Source organism: Vombatus ursinus, unplaced genomic scaffold (genome assembly GCF_900497805.2).
Source record: "Vombatus ursinus unplaced genomic scaffold, bare-nosed wombat genome assembly UNPS02004801.1, whole genome shotgun sequence".
Lineage (NCBI taxonomy): Eukaryota > Metazoa > Chordata > Mammalia > Diprotodontia > Vombatidae > Vombatus > Vombatus ursinus.
The window spans coordinates 1-12,092 of NW_020944579.1; the positions used below are offsets into that span (position 1 = coordinate 1).

Sequence of the window (12,092 nt, forward strand, 5' to 3'; positions counted from 1 at the left end):
TCAACCTGCCACCATGGCTGCCAGTTTTTCCCTTTGGAGATAATCCCCCTTCTTTCTTCCTCCATGCCCTGCCTTGGAAGCCCACCCTCCAATCCTTAGGTGTTGCTTGTCCTTTGGAGTTGGTTTAGGATTTGGGGATTCTAGAGAATTCCCTGCCTCCCCTTTCACTCAGGCCTAGGGGCCTTCAGCTTGCTCAACATCATGTTTATGAAGTGCCCTGTGGACTAGGGGCCCCTTCTCCCAAAGTAGGTGGAGTAGCTGCTCCCACTGTCTTCTAGACCTAACTGCACTTCCATCCTGCCCACCCTGCCCCCATTGTGGCTGCTACTGCAGCTGAGTTGGAGCTCCAGGGTGTGGAAGTCCCCACACCTTGAAACACTGGATGCTGAGGGAGGGAGTGGGAAGGGCCCTTCAAGGTCAAGAGGGACTTCTGTGCCTCAGAGACACCCAGGTAGGTTGTGGGACCAGCTCTGGTGGCAGCCTTGGGACGCACTTGTTTATTATTTGCTGTAGGTCTTTGCCCTATCCCAGCTGGGGCCTGCCCTTAGCCTCTTGCTCTCTTCTCACCCCTTGGCCCCCTTTTCCCACTAGAAAACAAGTCCCCTTCCCAAAACTTACTTTAGTTTCCCTCTCCCACCCCCAGGTGTTTCCCCTGGTTGTTACTGACCAGCATTTATGGACCAGCCAGACTGGTATTCAAAATAAAAGTATCTTCCTAGTTCAATAGCCTCACTTGTTCCCTTGGCCAGCCTCAGCGCCCCTCCTGTGAGCTTGGCAAGGCCATCAAGGAGACTCTGGGTTAGGGCTGGCCTGCTGGGGAGGAGGCCAGAGCCCTGTGTGGTTTCAGAGTGCCCAGGGAGGGGCAGAAGGGAATGAGGTCCAGCCCTGCCTTTCCAGGCCTGAGGCCTGTGTCCAACAGCTTGCCTTTGGAGGGTGGTGGGCAGGGCACTTGTGCGGCTGTCTGAAGGCAGACAGTCCCCATTGCATGGAGGGATTCCTCACATTTTCTCCCTTTCTCCCTTTTTGTGGCTTGTCATAAAGGACCTCCATGAGCACCTGGGCCAACAACGCCATGTACACATGAAGACAGGATGAGCCAGCAAGGTGGCCCAAGTGAGTTGTATGGGCAGAGCCAGGATGGCTACAAAACCTAGCATGGCCTTGACACCTGAATGACCTGTTCTCCTGACCGTTCAAAACTTACAGGGGAGTTTCCTGAACTTGACATCCCATTTTTCATTTCTATAATTTGCAAGACTATAACCTCCAATTCCTCCACATGAGATGAAAGAATAAACTCTGAGGCAAAAGGATTGCAGCCCATTTTCACAGGACCATATGTCAGCCTTGAGGGACAGGGCCTAAGTCCTCTCCCTTTCTATTACTGACACTCGCTAGACTTTGTCAACCATAAAGTCAAACTGAAACAACATGGTCACTAAGAGAGACGGTCAAGGCCAACTAAGTTCTTTCTTATTATTCTTATTTTATGTTTTTAATGTTTGTTTTTAAAACTTTGAATTCCAAATTCTCTCCCTTCTTTTCTCCCCGTCCTCATCCCCTCATGGAGAAGGCAAGCAATTCCACATGTATTATGCAATTACATATAGTCATTCAAAACATATCATCATAGTCATGTTGTGAAAGAAAACAACATAGACAAAAAAAAATGAAGTAGAAGAAAAATTGCTTCAAGCTGTGTTCAGACACTCTCTCAGCCTGGTGCTACAGACCTTTCCTTCAACTTTCCAGGTTGTCTTGGGCTGGAAATTTGTTTCACTCTGTCTTTGTGTGCTTTCTGCTGCTCTAAAATTTGTTTAGAGTCATTTTTATGGGTATTTGGAGTCTGCCCCGCAAAACATTTCTCCTTCCTTAATCTGTTGGGGAATAGCGGTATTGCTGGGACAAAGGGACATAAGGTAATAGGATTTGGGGCAGACTTGGACTGGTCCTTTTTTAGTCTCCTTGGCTGGAGTTTCATCCAGGCCACACCTGCTAAACAGAGGTGCCCCCCAGAGCTCTGTAGGAGCTCTGCATTGAAGGCCCAGGAAGGCCTACTCTAGACCTACTAGATCTGGTGGATTGTCTTGAGATAACTGTAGGAATCAGGTTACTTTGCTTTCCTTTTTCAATTGTCTTTTTTTGTCCCTATATTTAGAAGCAAGGAGACAGAGGTCTATTACCCTCACTCTCTCTTCTTTCCCATTGACTGGAACACCTGGGCTACGGATGAGCTCCAAACTATGCTAAATGTCCCTTAACTAACCCTGAAGTTATGTTCTTGACCTAATTGTGCTTTGTGACACATTGTGGTCAAATGACGCTGAACAGAGAATCTTTCTATTCACTGCTTTACATAAGGTGCATTGTTTCATCCAGCAGGTGGGAACTGCCCTATGAAGAAAGCTGTTTTCAACCTCAGTGGGACAACTGTTTGACCAGACTCTGAGCACTTTCCCTCCTCAGGTAAAGAAAGCTGCTTGCTTTCATGACATGAGGGCAGAACTGCATGTGATAAAAATGATAATGGACAATTTGCCTCACACTTGACCTGATGGAAAGGCTCCTGGATTTTTTGTTGTTTATTCATATCCTACTTTTTGTGACTCCACCTAGGATTTTCTGGGCAAAGATAATGGAGCGATTTGCTATTTCCTTCTCCAGCTCATTTTACAGAAGAGGAAACTGAGGCAAACATGGTTAAGTGACTTCCCCAGAGTCACACAGCCAGTAAGTGTCTGAGGTCAGGCATAAACTCCGATCTTCCTGTCCCAGTATTCTAGCCACTTTACCACCTAGCTGAACATGGGTGTAAGCTAGCTGCAAGAAATGACCAAGGAGAGGCTTTCAAAGAAAAACCAGAACAAAAGATGTTCACCAGGGAACAAATAAAGAGAAGATGAGCTGGTCATATGATCAAGGAGGACAGGTGCCCTCACAATGTTAGAGAAGTAATAACCACAACCTGCCCATTTTGGGGTCTCTAATGGGAAACTGCTTGGAGGACAAGGACAAGAGTGAGATGGGATAGGCAGACATTAGCTATAATCTGCGCAATTGGAAGTAACTTCTGATTCAATGCCATCACAGACCTAGTTGAGTATTGAGTGGTATATGGTGGAAGATCCTAGCCTAAGTCTAATTAATGCCAACCTGCTTTTGATTATTCCCAGCAGCGCTTATCAAATAGACAGCCCTTGCTGCAGGTATTGATGTTCTTCAGTTTTTTGACACGACAACTATTCTTTTTTATTGATTCTGATTCACATTTCTTTAGTCTCCTTTCCTGCTATTCTTTTCTATTTTTTGAGCAGAATCAAATAGATTTTATAACTACTATTGTACAATATAGTTTGATGTCTGCTAATACTATATATGCTCCACTCCAATCCTAATGATTTTTCCCCAGTATTTTCTTTGATATTCTAGATCTTTTGTTCCTCCAAATGAATTTTCTGTTTTCTCTAGTTCTATAAAGTATTCCCTTCATAATTTGATTGTTATAGCATGAAGTCTATATTTTCTTCATTTTTATTACAATTGCATGACCCAGTCATGCACACTGAATATCTCTTTACTTGTGTTCCTTTATACGTGGAAAGAATATGTCATGCTTCATTTGTATGAATTTTACATATATCTTGGTAGTTTAACACCCAGATATTTCAGCATTTTGTACTTTTTAAATGCAATGTCTCTTCTCTTTTCTTCTTGGATTTTGTCAGTACTGCATAGGACTGTTAATCATTTTTGCAGGTTTAATTACCCTGTCACTTTACTGGAGCATTTTGCTCATTTTCCAGGACCCCAGGAACTGGGCTGAGGCAGAGTCAGTTTCTTTCAATCCCCTAAAGCATTCTTTTGTTTTTCTTGGCCAAGAAGAAGTTTCTGGTTCTCCTTGTCCAGAATGTTTTAGGTCCAGCCTGGTGTGTATTTATGAGATGTCACCCCTGATGTGAACTCCCTGGAGACAGACTTCTGGGCCTTCAGGGAGGCTCAAAATGAATATACATTTCCTTCTCCTCCTACCAAGGCAGGAATTGGCCTAAAGTCATTTCTGACCCTTCCTTGCCTCAAAATCAGGTATTGCTGTTAATTGCAACTCTCTCTGGCTCTAACTTGAGGTATTATCTTCAGGACCCCCACTGCCTCTTTCTTCTTCTCTACTGTCTTCATTCTCTGACCAGAATAACTATTTCAGGAGGGATCCCAGCTATGTGTCTTGCTTTCCTCCCAACTCAAGTTATGCTCTGGACTGCTCCACCTCCTCACTCTTGCCCCAGTGAGTGCCATCCTTCCCTGCCCATCTTTGCCACATCCTTTTGGTGCTTTTTTTCTTCCCTATTAGAATGGAAGCTCCTCGAAAGTAGGAATCATCTTCTTCTGTTGTACTGGTATTCTTAGTGCTTAGCACCATGCTTGCCATATTGGAAGTGCTTAAGAAACATTTTACCTGCCTTGAGCCAGAAACTCCTTCTCCAAACAATACCTCAAGAAATCCATCTCAGCCACCACTTCCAAGAATGTCCCTGGATTGCTGCCACTCAACTTTTCCCATCCCCTCTATAGATATGACTAAGTGACCCTCTTGAAGTGAATCTGAATACCCACACCTCCTCTCTTGGCTACATTCCAGAGGGCCTTGTAAATAACAGCCCTATCTGGTTGAGAACAGTACTTTAGATATTAACTCCTTTGACCACTGCACCCAGACTTTCATTTATTTGTCTAAAAACCAATCTATTTCAGCCACCACCTGCCCAGAAAACACTCAAAGGAGTCTGACATGTGCCACCATATTTCCCTTTTCTCTTCTGCTTTCTTCTACTTTCAATATCTGTTCCGTGGGCTCATTGCTGAGATTCACAAGAGACTTGGTAAGGTGAAGATTGGAGTTGGCCAATGGCCAATGACCAACTGGGGTTGAGCAGAGTGGGAAGGAGAGGTTTCTGGGTTAAAAAGAAATATGAATTCTGAAGAATTTGTAATATATAAGGATGACATTGGGGACTTCTCAAAGAAAGTCAGAGACTACCTCATCATATCAATCAATCAATCAATAATATTTCTCCAGGCTTGCTATAGGCTTGGCACTTTGCTAGGCACTGGAAATACAACTATAATGAAATCTTCCCTGTTCCAAAAGAGCTCATATTCACTGGGAGCTATAATAAGTATATATACATCTATTGATTTGTAGAATAAGCATAAGGACAACAAATGTAAATAAATACGAAGTAGTTATCTGTAAGGGTGAATGACACTAACAGTTTTCAGCATCAGGAAAGGCATCATCCACCACCTGCCACAAGGTGAGATCTTGAAGAACACCCTGAACATTCTAAGCAAAGGCTCCTCTCAAAATATCTCTTTCCAGCACTGATACTCTGTCTGAATTCATTCCTCCATGGTGAGCATATTCCCACCCCATCAGGATCTCCCCATTCCAGGGATTTGGAAAGCTTAGTTGCCATTGTTCAAACCCCTTTCTGCATCCTCCAGTGACCACTCCCTAATTCTAATATTCCTTGATGCAAACTCCTCCATCTCCCACTCTTTTAAAGATACCCATCCCTTCCACTGTGCTCTCTGAAATGCTTGTTCCATAGATAATAAACTTGCTTTCATCTTAAAAGTGTTCCTTTTTTCATTCCCTCCAACTTCTGGCCCTCACTGAACCTGGCTTTCTCTTAAGGATACTGCATCACTGGACTCCCTTTCTTGTCACATTCATTCACAGCCCCTGATTCAATGGTCATGGTAGAGTAGGTGTAATACTCCTTGCTCCCCATTGCCACTTCTAGACTCTTTCTCTACCACCATCACTCAATAACCTCTTCTCCTTAGAGTTCATTGAATAAAAATTTATCACTGCACTGAGGTTCTGCGAGTTGTTCATTACCAACCCTGAAGACATTCTGTTTGGTGCTTCAATAAGTCCAGTACATGGCTCCTGGTCTTTCTATCCCTATTCTTGTCCATGTACTAGGGGACGTCAACATACATATTGATACTCCTTCAAGTCCCCCAACTCAAGAGTTTCTCAGTCTACTGAATTCTCATGATATATTCCTCTACCTCAGCTACACACAGCGATGGTCATATCATTGATGTAGCCATCTCCTCTACCTGAAATGCTCACCCTCCTCACCTCTGCCTCCTGATTTCTCTGAATTCTTTCAAAACAGTTCAAACCCCACCTTCTGTAGAACTTTCCCACCCTTCCTCCCTCCCTCTACTTTCCATCTGGTATTACTGTCCATTTGTACTGGATATATCTTGCACTTACAGAGTTATTTTCATGTTCCACCTGTAGAACGTGAGCTGGCTGAGTAAAGTCTGAGTTTGTGTCTTTCGGTGCATCCTTACCACTTAAGACAGTGCCCAGCACAAAATGCCTAATAAATGCTTATTGACACTTGGCTGACTGACTGGATCCAATAGATGAAAAGGTATAACCCCAGAACCATAGCACATCTGAAGGGATCTGTGTGTTCTCAATATGTCTGACACAACTAGCCCATACAGGTAGAGAGCACCTTCCCATGACTTCTCTGGTCCCCAGGTTGCAATTAACATTTAGTTCTATACTTTGGGAACTACCTAGAGCACATGGTGAATGAGGTCTCTCTCTATCCCACAATCCTTTGGGACATTCAGCTTCCTTTAGCTTCATTCTGAACCAGAATGTAAAAAGAGACTCCTAAGTTCCAAAGCTAGAAGGGATATTAGGACAAATCTGTTCCAAACCCCTTGTTTCAAAGATGAGGAAATTAATGTCCAAAGAAACAAAAAACCTCATAATTTTCTACCTGCTAGTAAGAGAGTCAGCACTCTCACAGGACCTCCTGCTGTTTCTCTTGCCATTGAAACATGCAAACAAGGCAGTGCAGTCCAAAGAATTATCTAAACTTCCACCAAAAGATCAAATATTCTCAGGAAGACATTACTTGGTGAAACTTGGTTAAAGTGCCATAAAAATGTGAGTGATTGTGTGATCTGACATAATAATAGCATTGATATTGATTGCACTTTAAGGATTGCAAAGCACTTTACAAATAGGATTTCATTGGATCGTACTATACCCATTTTATAAATGAGGAAACTGAGGCAGAAAGAAGTTAAATGACTTACCCAAGGTCACACAGGAAGTGAAGTGTCTGAAGCCGGATTGGAGCTCAGACCTTCCTGATTCCAGATCTAGTGATCTATCCACTGGGCACCTTTATGTGGATGTACTCTTTGGCTGAGCTGGTCTTCTTAAGAATGTCTGACTCTAATGGCTATGGCTGGAATTTTTATGGGGCTCAGGGATATGTAGAGATGGAGTATAATTGCTGCATGGGGTAAAATTAGCCAATCTCTTTTGTGCCCAAGAAACAGAACTCAGGGGACCATTCACGTCCTTTCCTAGGAGGGTAGGGCTATGGAACAGCTGAGCACACTGCATTCAGAGAAGATCCTTACTTCCTTTGAAGATTTTTTGTTAAAGTTCATTTTTAATTTATGGAATAAAACAAGAATTTTCCCAACAAATTGAAATTTAAAAAAATATGATTGCATATGAAACTGCAAATCTATTATGTACAACTTGCTATGCCACTGAAATATATAATAAAGTTATATTGTAATGTTTGTCCTTTTTTTCTTCCCTTTCCCCCACCCTACAGATGGCTGCCATTAGACAAAATAGTTATACATTTATGTGTATGTGAGTGTGTGTGTGTGTGTGTAAAATTACTCTCTAACTACTTCTTAGTTAGAAGTTCTTTCTAGTTCTTTTAGTTAGAAGTTTAGATCGGTTCTTTCTCTAGGAATTTTAGAGTACTATTTTTGGTTCTGGCGTGAATTGGAAACCATCATACCCTGAGTCAGGGAGCTGGAGCAAAACAACTCCCAAAGCTGGCTTTCTGAACAATAACCAGGATGTTTTCTGGTGGGAGAGAGTCCTATCACTATCATAATGCCAAATGAGTAGGAGGGGTCTCTCATGCAGGGGCCTTGGGCCTAGCTCCTCAGGTAGGCCCTCTTCCCTTCCACCAGTAGTTGACAAAGTTATAATTGGACACCTGCTGAAGAGGATGCCAATTGCCACCTCTGCTGGCCATGACCTGAGAAAATAGTACCTTAGGGTCAACAAAGTAGGAGCAAAAACAAAGACTCATAGGGGCACAACAGGGGTCTTTCTGGGACAATTCCAGAAGATAAACAGAAAAGTCCCAGGACAGGGTTAGGTGAGAAGAGTAAACACCTCCAGGCTAGGGGTAACTTGAACAACAAAAGGCAAGCAGCTTAAACAAGAATCAGGAAGTAGTGGGGTTTTTTGCCTTGGGAGGATGCCTCGCCCCAGCCAAAGGAACATAGACCCTGGGGAAGTGAGGAAAGCTGGGCATGTAAGCCCTGGAAGATCAAAAAAACCTCTGCTAAAAAGAAACTGCAGACCCAACTGTGCTTCACTGAGCTGCAGGCGCCAGAAGGAGCCAGCACAGACCAGGTAAGCTCACCTGGAAATATGAGGGGGACTGTGCTGGTTCCCACCTGTCCTCTCTCCTGCTGCTACCACGGGCTGTCCACCAGGAGAGCATAGCAGGGTGGAAGGTCTGTAGTCCATAGGGGTAGAAACACCAAGCACCTAGCACACGGGAGAAAAGGCTCATTGAGACAGAGGCTGAGGTGTCAGAAGGGCAAGAAGTCTAGGGTGAGGACCTCCATCCAGCCTGAGTATGGCAGTGTCACGTCGATGTGAGCTAGGATCCCAGCCTAAGGAAGGCAGATATGCTAGGGGCCCCATGATCTGGAAGGCTATGGCTAGAGCCACTTCCATCCCAAGAGCCTTCAGGAAAGGGATCCCTCTCTCAGGATCCTCTAAGAAGTCATTAAATACTTTTGGATGATGGCAACAATGAGGGATGAGATTCAGCTGGGAGAGGACATGGAGACTGAAGCCACAAGGGCTGCTTTCTGGTCCCAAGTCTGGTCAACACAATGCCCTGTCCCGTTTGAATGAGGACCAGAACGCTCTCTGTAGAGAGGCTGACTGCAGACAGCCGCTGGTGACCATCTGCATGTGGTATCATCATTCCTGAGCTGGACTTGATCTCACAGTATGGACTGAGTGATGTCATGTCTCCCGACCAAGAGCCCAGCCCTTCTGGGATCATGCCTGTTTCTATTGGCCTGTGTGTTCTCACCAATGAGAAGGGGCAAAGCCCTCCAGACCTGGCATCGGCTGTGTGTCTTCCTCAGATAATAGATTCCTTCCTGATTCAGCGCCTCTCTCAATCCCTCACCCTCAAGTGCCGGGTCAGGGACCACTGAAGGCACAGATAAATTACCTCCATGCCCCTGACATGCTCAAGGTGGGTGGCACAGCCACCCTGACCTTGCAGCATGAGGCTCTGAGGCCAGCATACACAAGCTACACAATAAAGGTTTGTTGGATTAGATGGAGAGGAGAAGGAGAGACAGGACAGAACTCTGACATTTGAGGCAGGACAGCTTGCCCATATGTGGCCTGGGTCCCTTTTCCCAGGGCTTTTGTCCCTTTGGCTCCCTAAAGGCTCCCCTTCAACGATCTCCCTTCCAAACTTTGAAGGCCCTGTCCCCAAACCCTTGTCCTTCGCCCCCATCTGGAGTGGCCGACCTGGGCACTCCACAAGGCTCACCATAAGCCAGCGAAGCCACAAAGAACAGCATCCCCAAGACAAAGAGGAGCAACTTCTTCCGAGTGAAAAAGCTCCTGCATTTCATGGGAATGAAGGAGGAGATGTTAGCATTTGCCCTTCACCACCCCTGGCTGCTGGCAGACCCTCCCTAAGTGGCAAATGGAACAACCAAAAGGGTGTGCCCACTCTTCCCCCTCCCACCTCCACTCCCTGCCACTGGGTACCCAGGAAGTGGAGAACTGGGCTTGTATGGACAACCCTTGGGGTAAAGTAGAAGGAGAAAACTTGGCTTTTCCAAAAGGCGCTCATGTTGTTATGCAAAGGGACATGCTGCCCTTTGACAGGTGCAGTGGAAGGTGTTTCCCTATCAGGCCTCCATCAGAACTACATTAATGTGCTGCTCATGAATTAGGCAGTCTTCTCTTGTCTAAGTCCTTACATTGCTTGTCCATTTGGACTCGGAAGAGCTGCAGGAGGGACCCCTGCTGAGGCTGGCTGGTCACCATTGGCCCAGCCTAGGGTCGCAAGAATCCAGGGCAGGCCTGGGACACCTGCCAGCCTCAAGGACACATGTGGTCCACTAGGTCCTCCACTGTGGCCAGAGTTCACACAATCAATCCCCTTCCGCAAAGGATTGATTCTGTCATACTTGGACTCAGTTCAAAAGTCACACCGAAGCACCTAGAAGGCCACATGTGGCCTGGGGCCTCAGGTTCCCCACCCCTGCTCTAGAGGCTCCTGGATTCAGCCCTGGAGGCAGCCTGGAGACCTGCCCATGCTCCTCCACAGAGAAACTGCAAGCATGGCCTGGAGACCTGGAAGACTGGGCAGAAAATTCTGGATTGGAACCCCAAAGGAGGGAGTGTCCCTGCAAACTCAGGACCCTCAGACTAGCAGAAGTGAACTCACCAGACTCAGTTGTGATCAGAGGCAGGAACTATTGAGGGGAGAGCTCCTAAAAGATACTCAAGAACAGAGTCCCACTTGCAGTCAGAGCCAACCCACTTCCCTGAAGATGCAAGAGGAATGGGGGCAGGCGTGTGGTGCTAAATGTTCAACAACCAGCTCTGGAGGAGGGCAAGGCACACACAACCCTTTTCTCCCATCATCTTCTTCAGTGGAGACACTCAACGAAGCCCTAATTGGGAGCTGACTCTCAGGAGCAGGTTGCAGCTGGTCCCAGCACACTCCTGGCCCTGACCTGAGTCTATCATAAGATTCATTTAGTAAAAGTCTCCAAAAGCTGAAAAGGAACAGGGCAAAGCCTAAGGGGAAATTGACCTGGAGGATTGTGGAGTCCCTTGGAGCAGTGGATCTTAGATTGTGACAGGCCCCAGGGAGGCCTCACTGACCTGATTAACAGAAAGAAATCCTGGAGGGAGGCAGCTGTGGTCAGGCAGTGCCAGGCGTTTCCCAGGCACCACTGGAATGCTGCAAAGAGCCAACCTGTAAAGGTTCCAGCAGAGGGATTCAAAGGCGTGCCCCTGCCAGCCCATCCTTTCCCAGATCTAGTCGTCTCCCAGCATGCCAACTCTGCAGCTGCTTCTGGCTATTCTGCTCTTCCATCCTCCCAGAGCTCTTCAGCTGTGCTTGGGGATCCTTCCATAATAAGCCCATCTCCCCATAGAGTCCTCAAGTTACTCCACCCTGGCCCAGCTTGGCCCTGCATAGGCATGAAGAAACTCTTCTCGGTACAGCGAAGCACCACTCCCCTGGGCACTGTGGCCACCCCCCGGTACAACCCACCTGAAATGTATATTGCCATCCAGTTAAAGATGCCAACTTGGGAGGCACCATTATTGGAGGTGGATGCAGAGCCAGGCTGGTGGATAACGGAGTGCCCTGCAGGGAAGGGAAGAAATGAGCATCCACCCAGAAGGAGAGACAACCATGTCTGAGGCCTGAGCCCCCCCTCCACCCTTCAATCCCCCAACTGGAGCCAGACTGCTGAGTTCTCTCTTCCTCTTGTCTGAGAGATACTTGCTCCACCCCCAGCTATGGGGCACCCTTTGAAGGAAGTGGGGCAGTGCCTGGGGAATGGGCCTCCAGGGCAGAAGAAGTGATGCCTACCTGCAGAGTCATCCTCAGAGAAGTACCCTGAGGAGGATTCAGGGGTGTTACAGGTGTACAGGGCCAGATGAGGGGCTGGTGAGAGGCCTGGTGAGAAGCCTTTGACCCTACTGGACTTCCTCCTCAGAGTCCTGGGGGACAGCAAGCATGAAGAGCAAAGAGAAGAGGGTGAAAAAGAGGACAGGTGAGAAGGAAATGGAAGGGGCAAGGCCTGCAGGGGAATGAGACTTTGCTGGAGACTTCAAGGATGAAAAGTAATGATAGCCAAAGCCCTCTTTCGCTGTTCTTTTCCTTAAAGGGATGAATAATTTATCACGTGTGAGGCAGGATTCAAGCAAGCCATAGCTACCATGGGCT

General features: G+C 46.4%; 1 protein-coding gene across 1 annotated transcript; it reads right to left on the reverse strand.

Moving 5' to 3' along the window:
- Positions 1 to 8,453: 8,453 nt before the first annotated feature.
- On the reverse strand, positions 8,454 to 11,630 carry LOC114027747 (SUN domain-containing protein 2-like). Its single transcript, XM_027841861.1, has 4 exons — positions 11,412 to 11,630; positions 11,018 to 11,111; positions 9,666 to 9,739; positions 8,454 to 8,632 (listed from the first exon to the last, which is right to left on the reverse strand). The coding sequence occupies exons 1-4, from the start codon at positions 11,428 to 11,430 to the stop codon at positions 8,454 to 8,456; spliced, it is 366 nt and encodes a 121-aa protein (XP_027697662.1). The 5' UTR covers positions 11,431 to 11,630.
- Between the last annotated feature and the right edge of the window lie 462 nt (positions 11,631 to 12,092).

Excerpts from the sequence above, each read along its gene's own strand:
- LOC114027747 (XM_027841861.1), bottom strand. Across the intron at positions 9,740-11,017 it reads GATTTCTTTCTGTTAATCAG|GAGCTTTTTCACTCGGAAGA; the intron begins GTCAGTGAGGCC and ends CATGAAATGCAG. Across the intron at positions 8,633-9,665 it reads TGTGGCTTCGCTGGCTTATG|GTGCTTGGTGTTTCTACCCC; the intron begins GTGAGCCTTGTG and ends CCCGTGTGCTAG.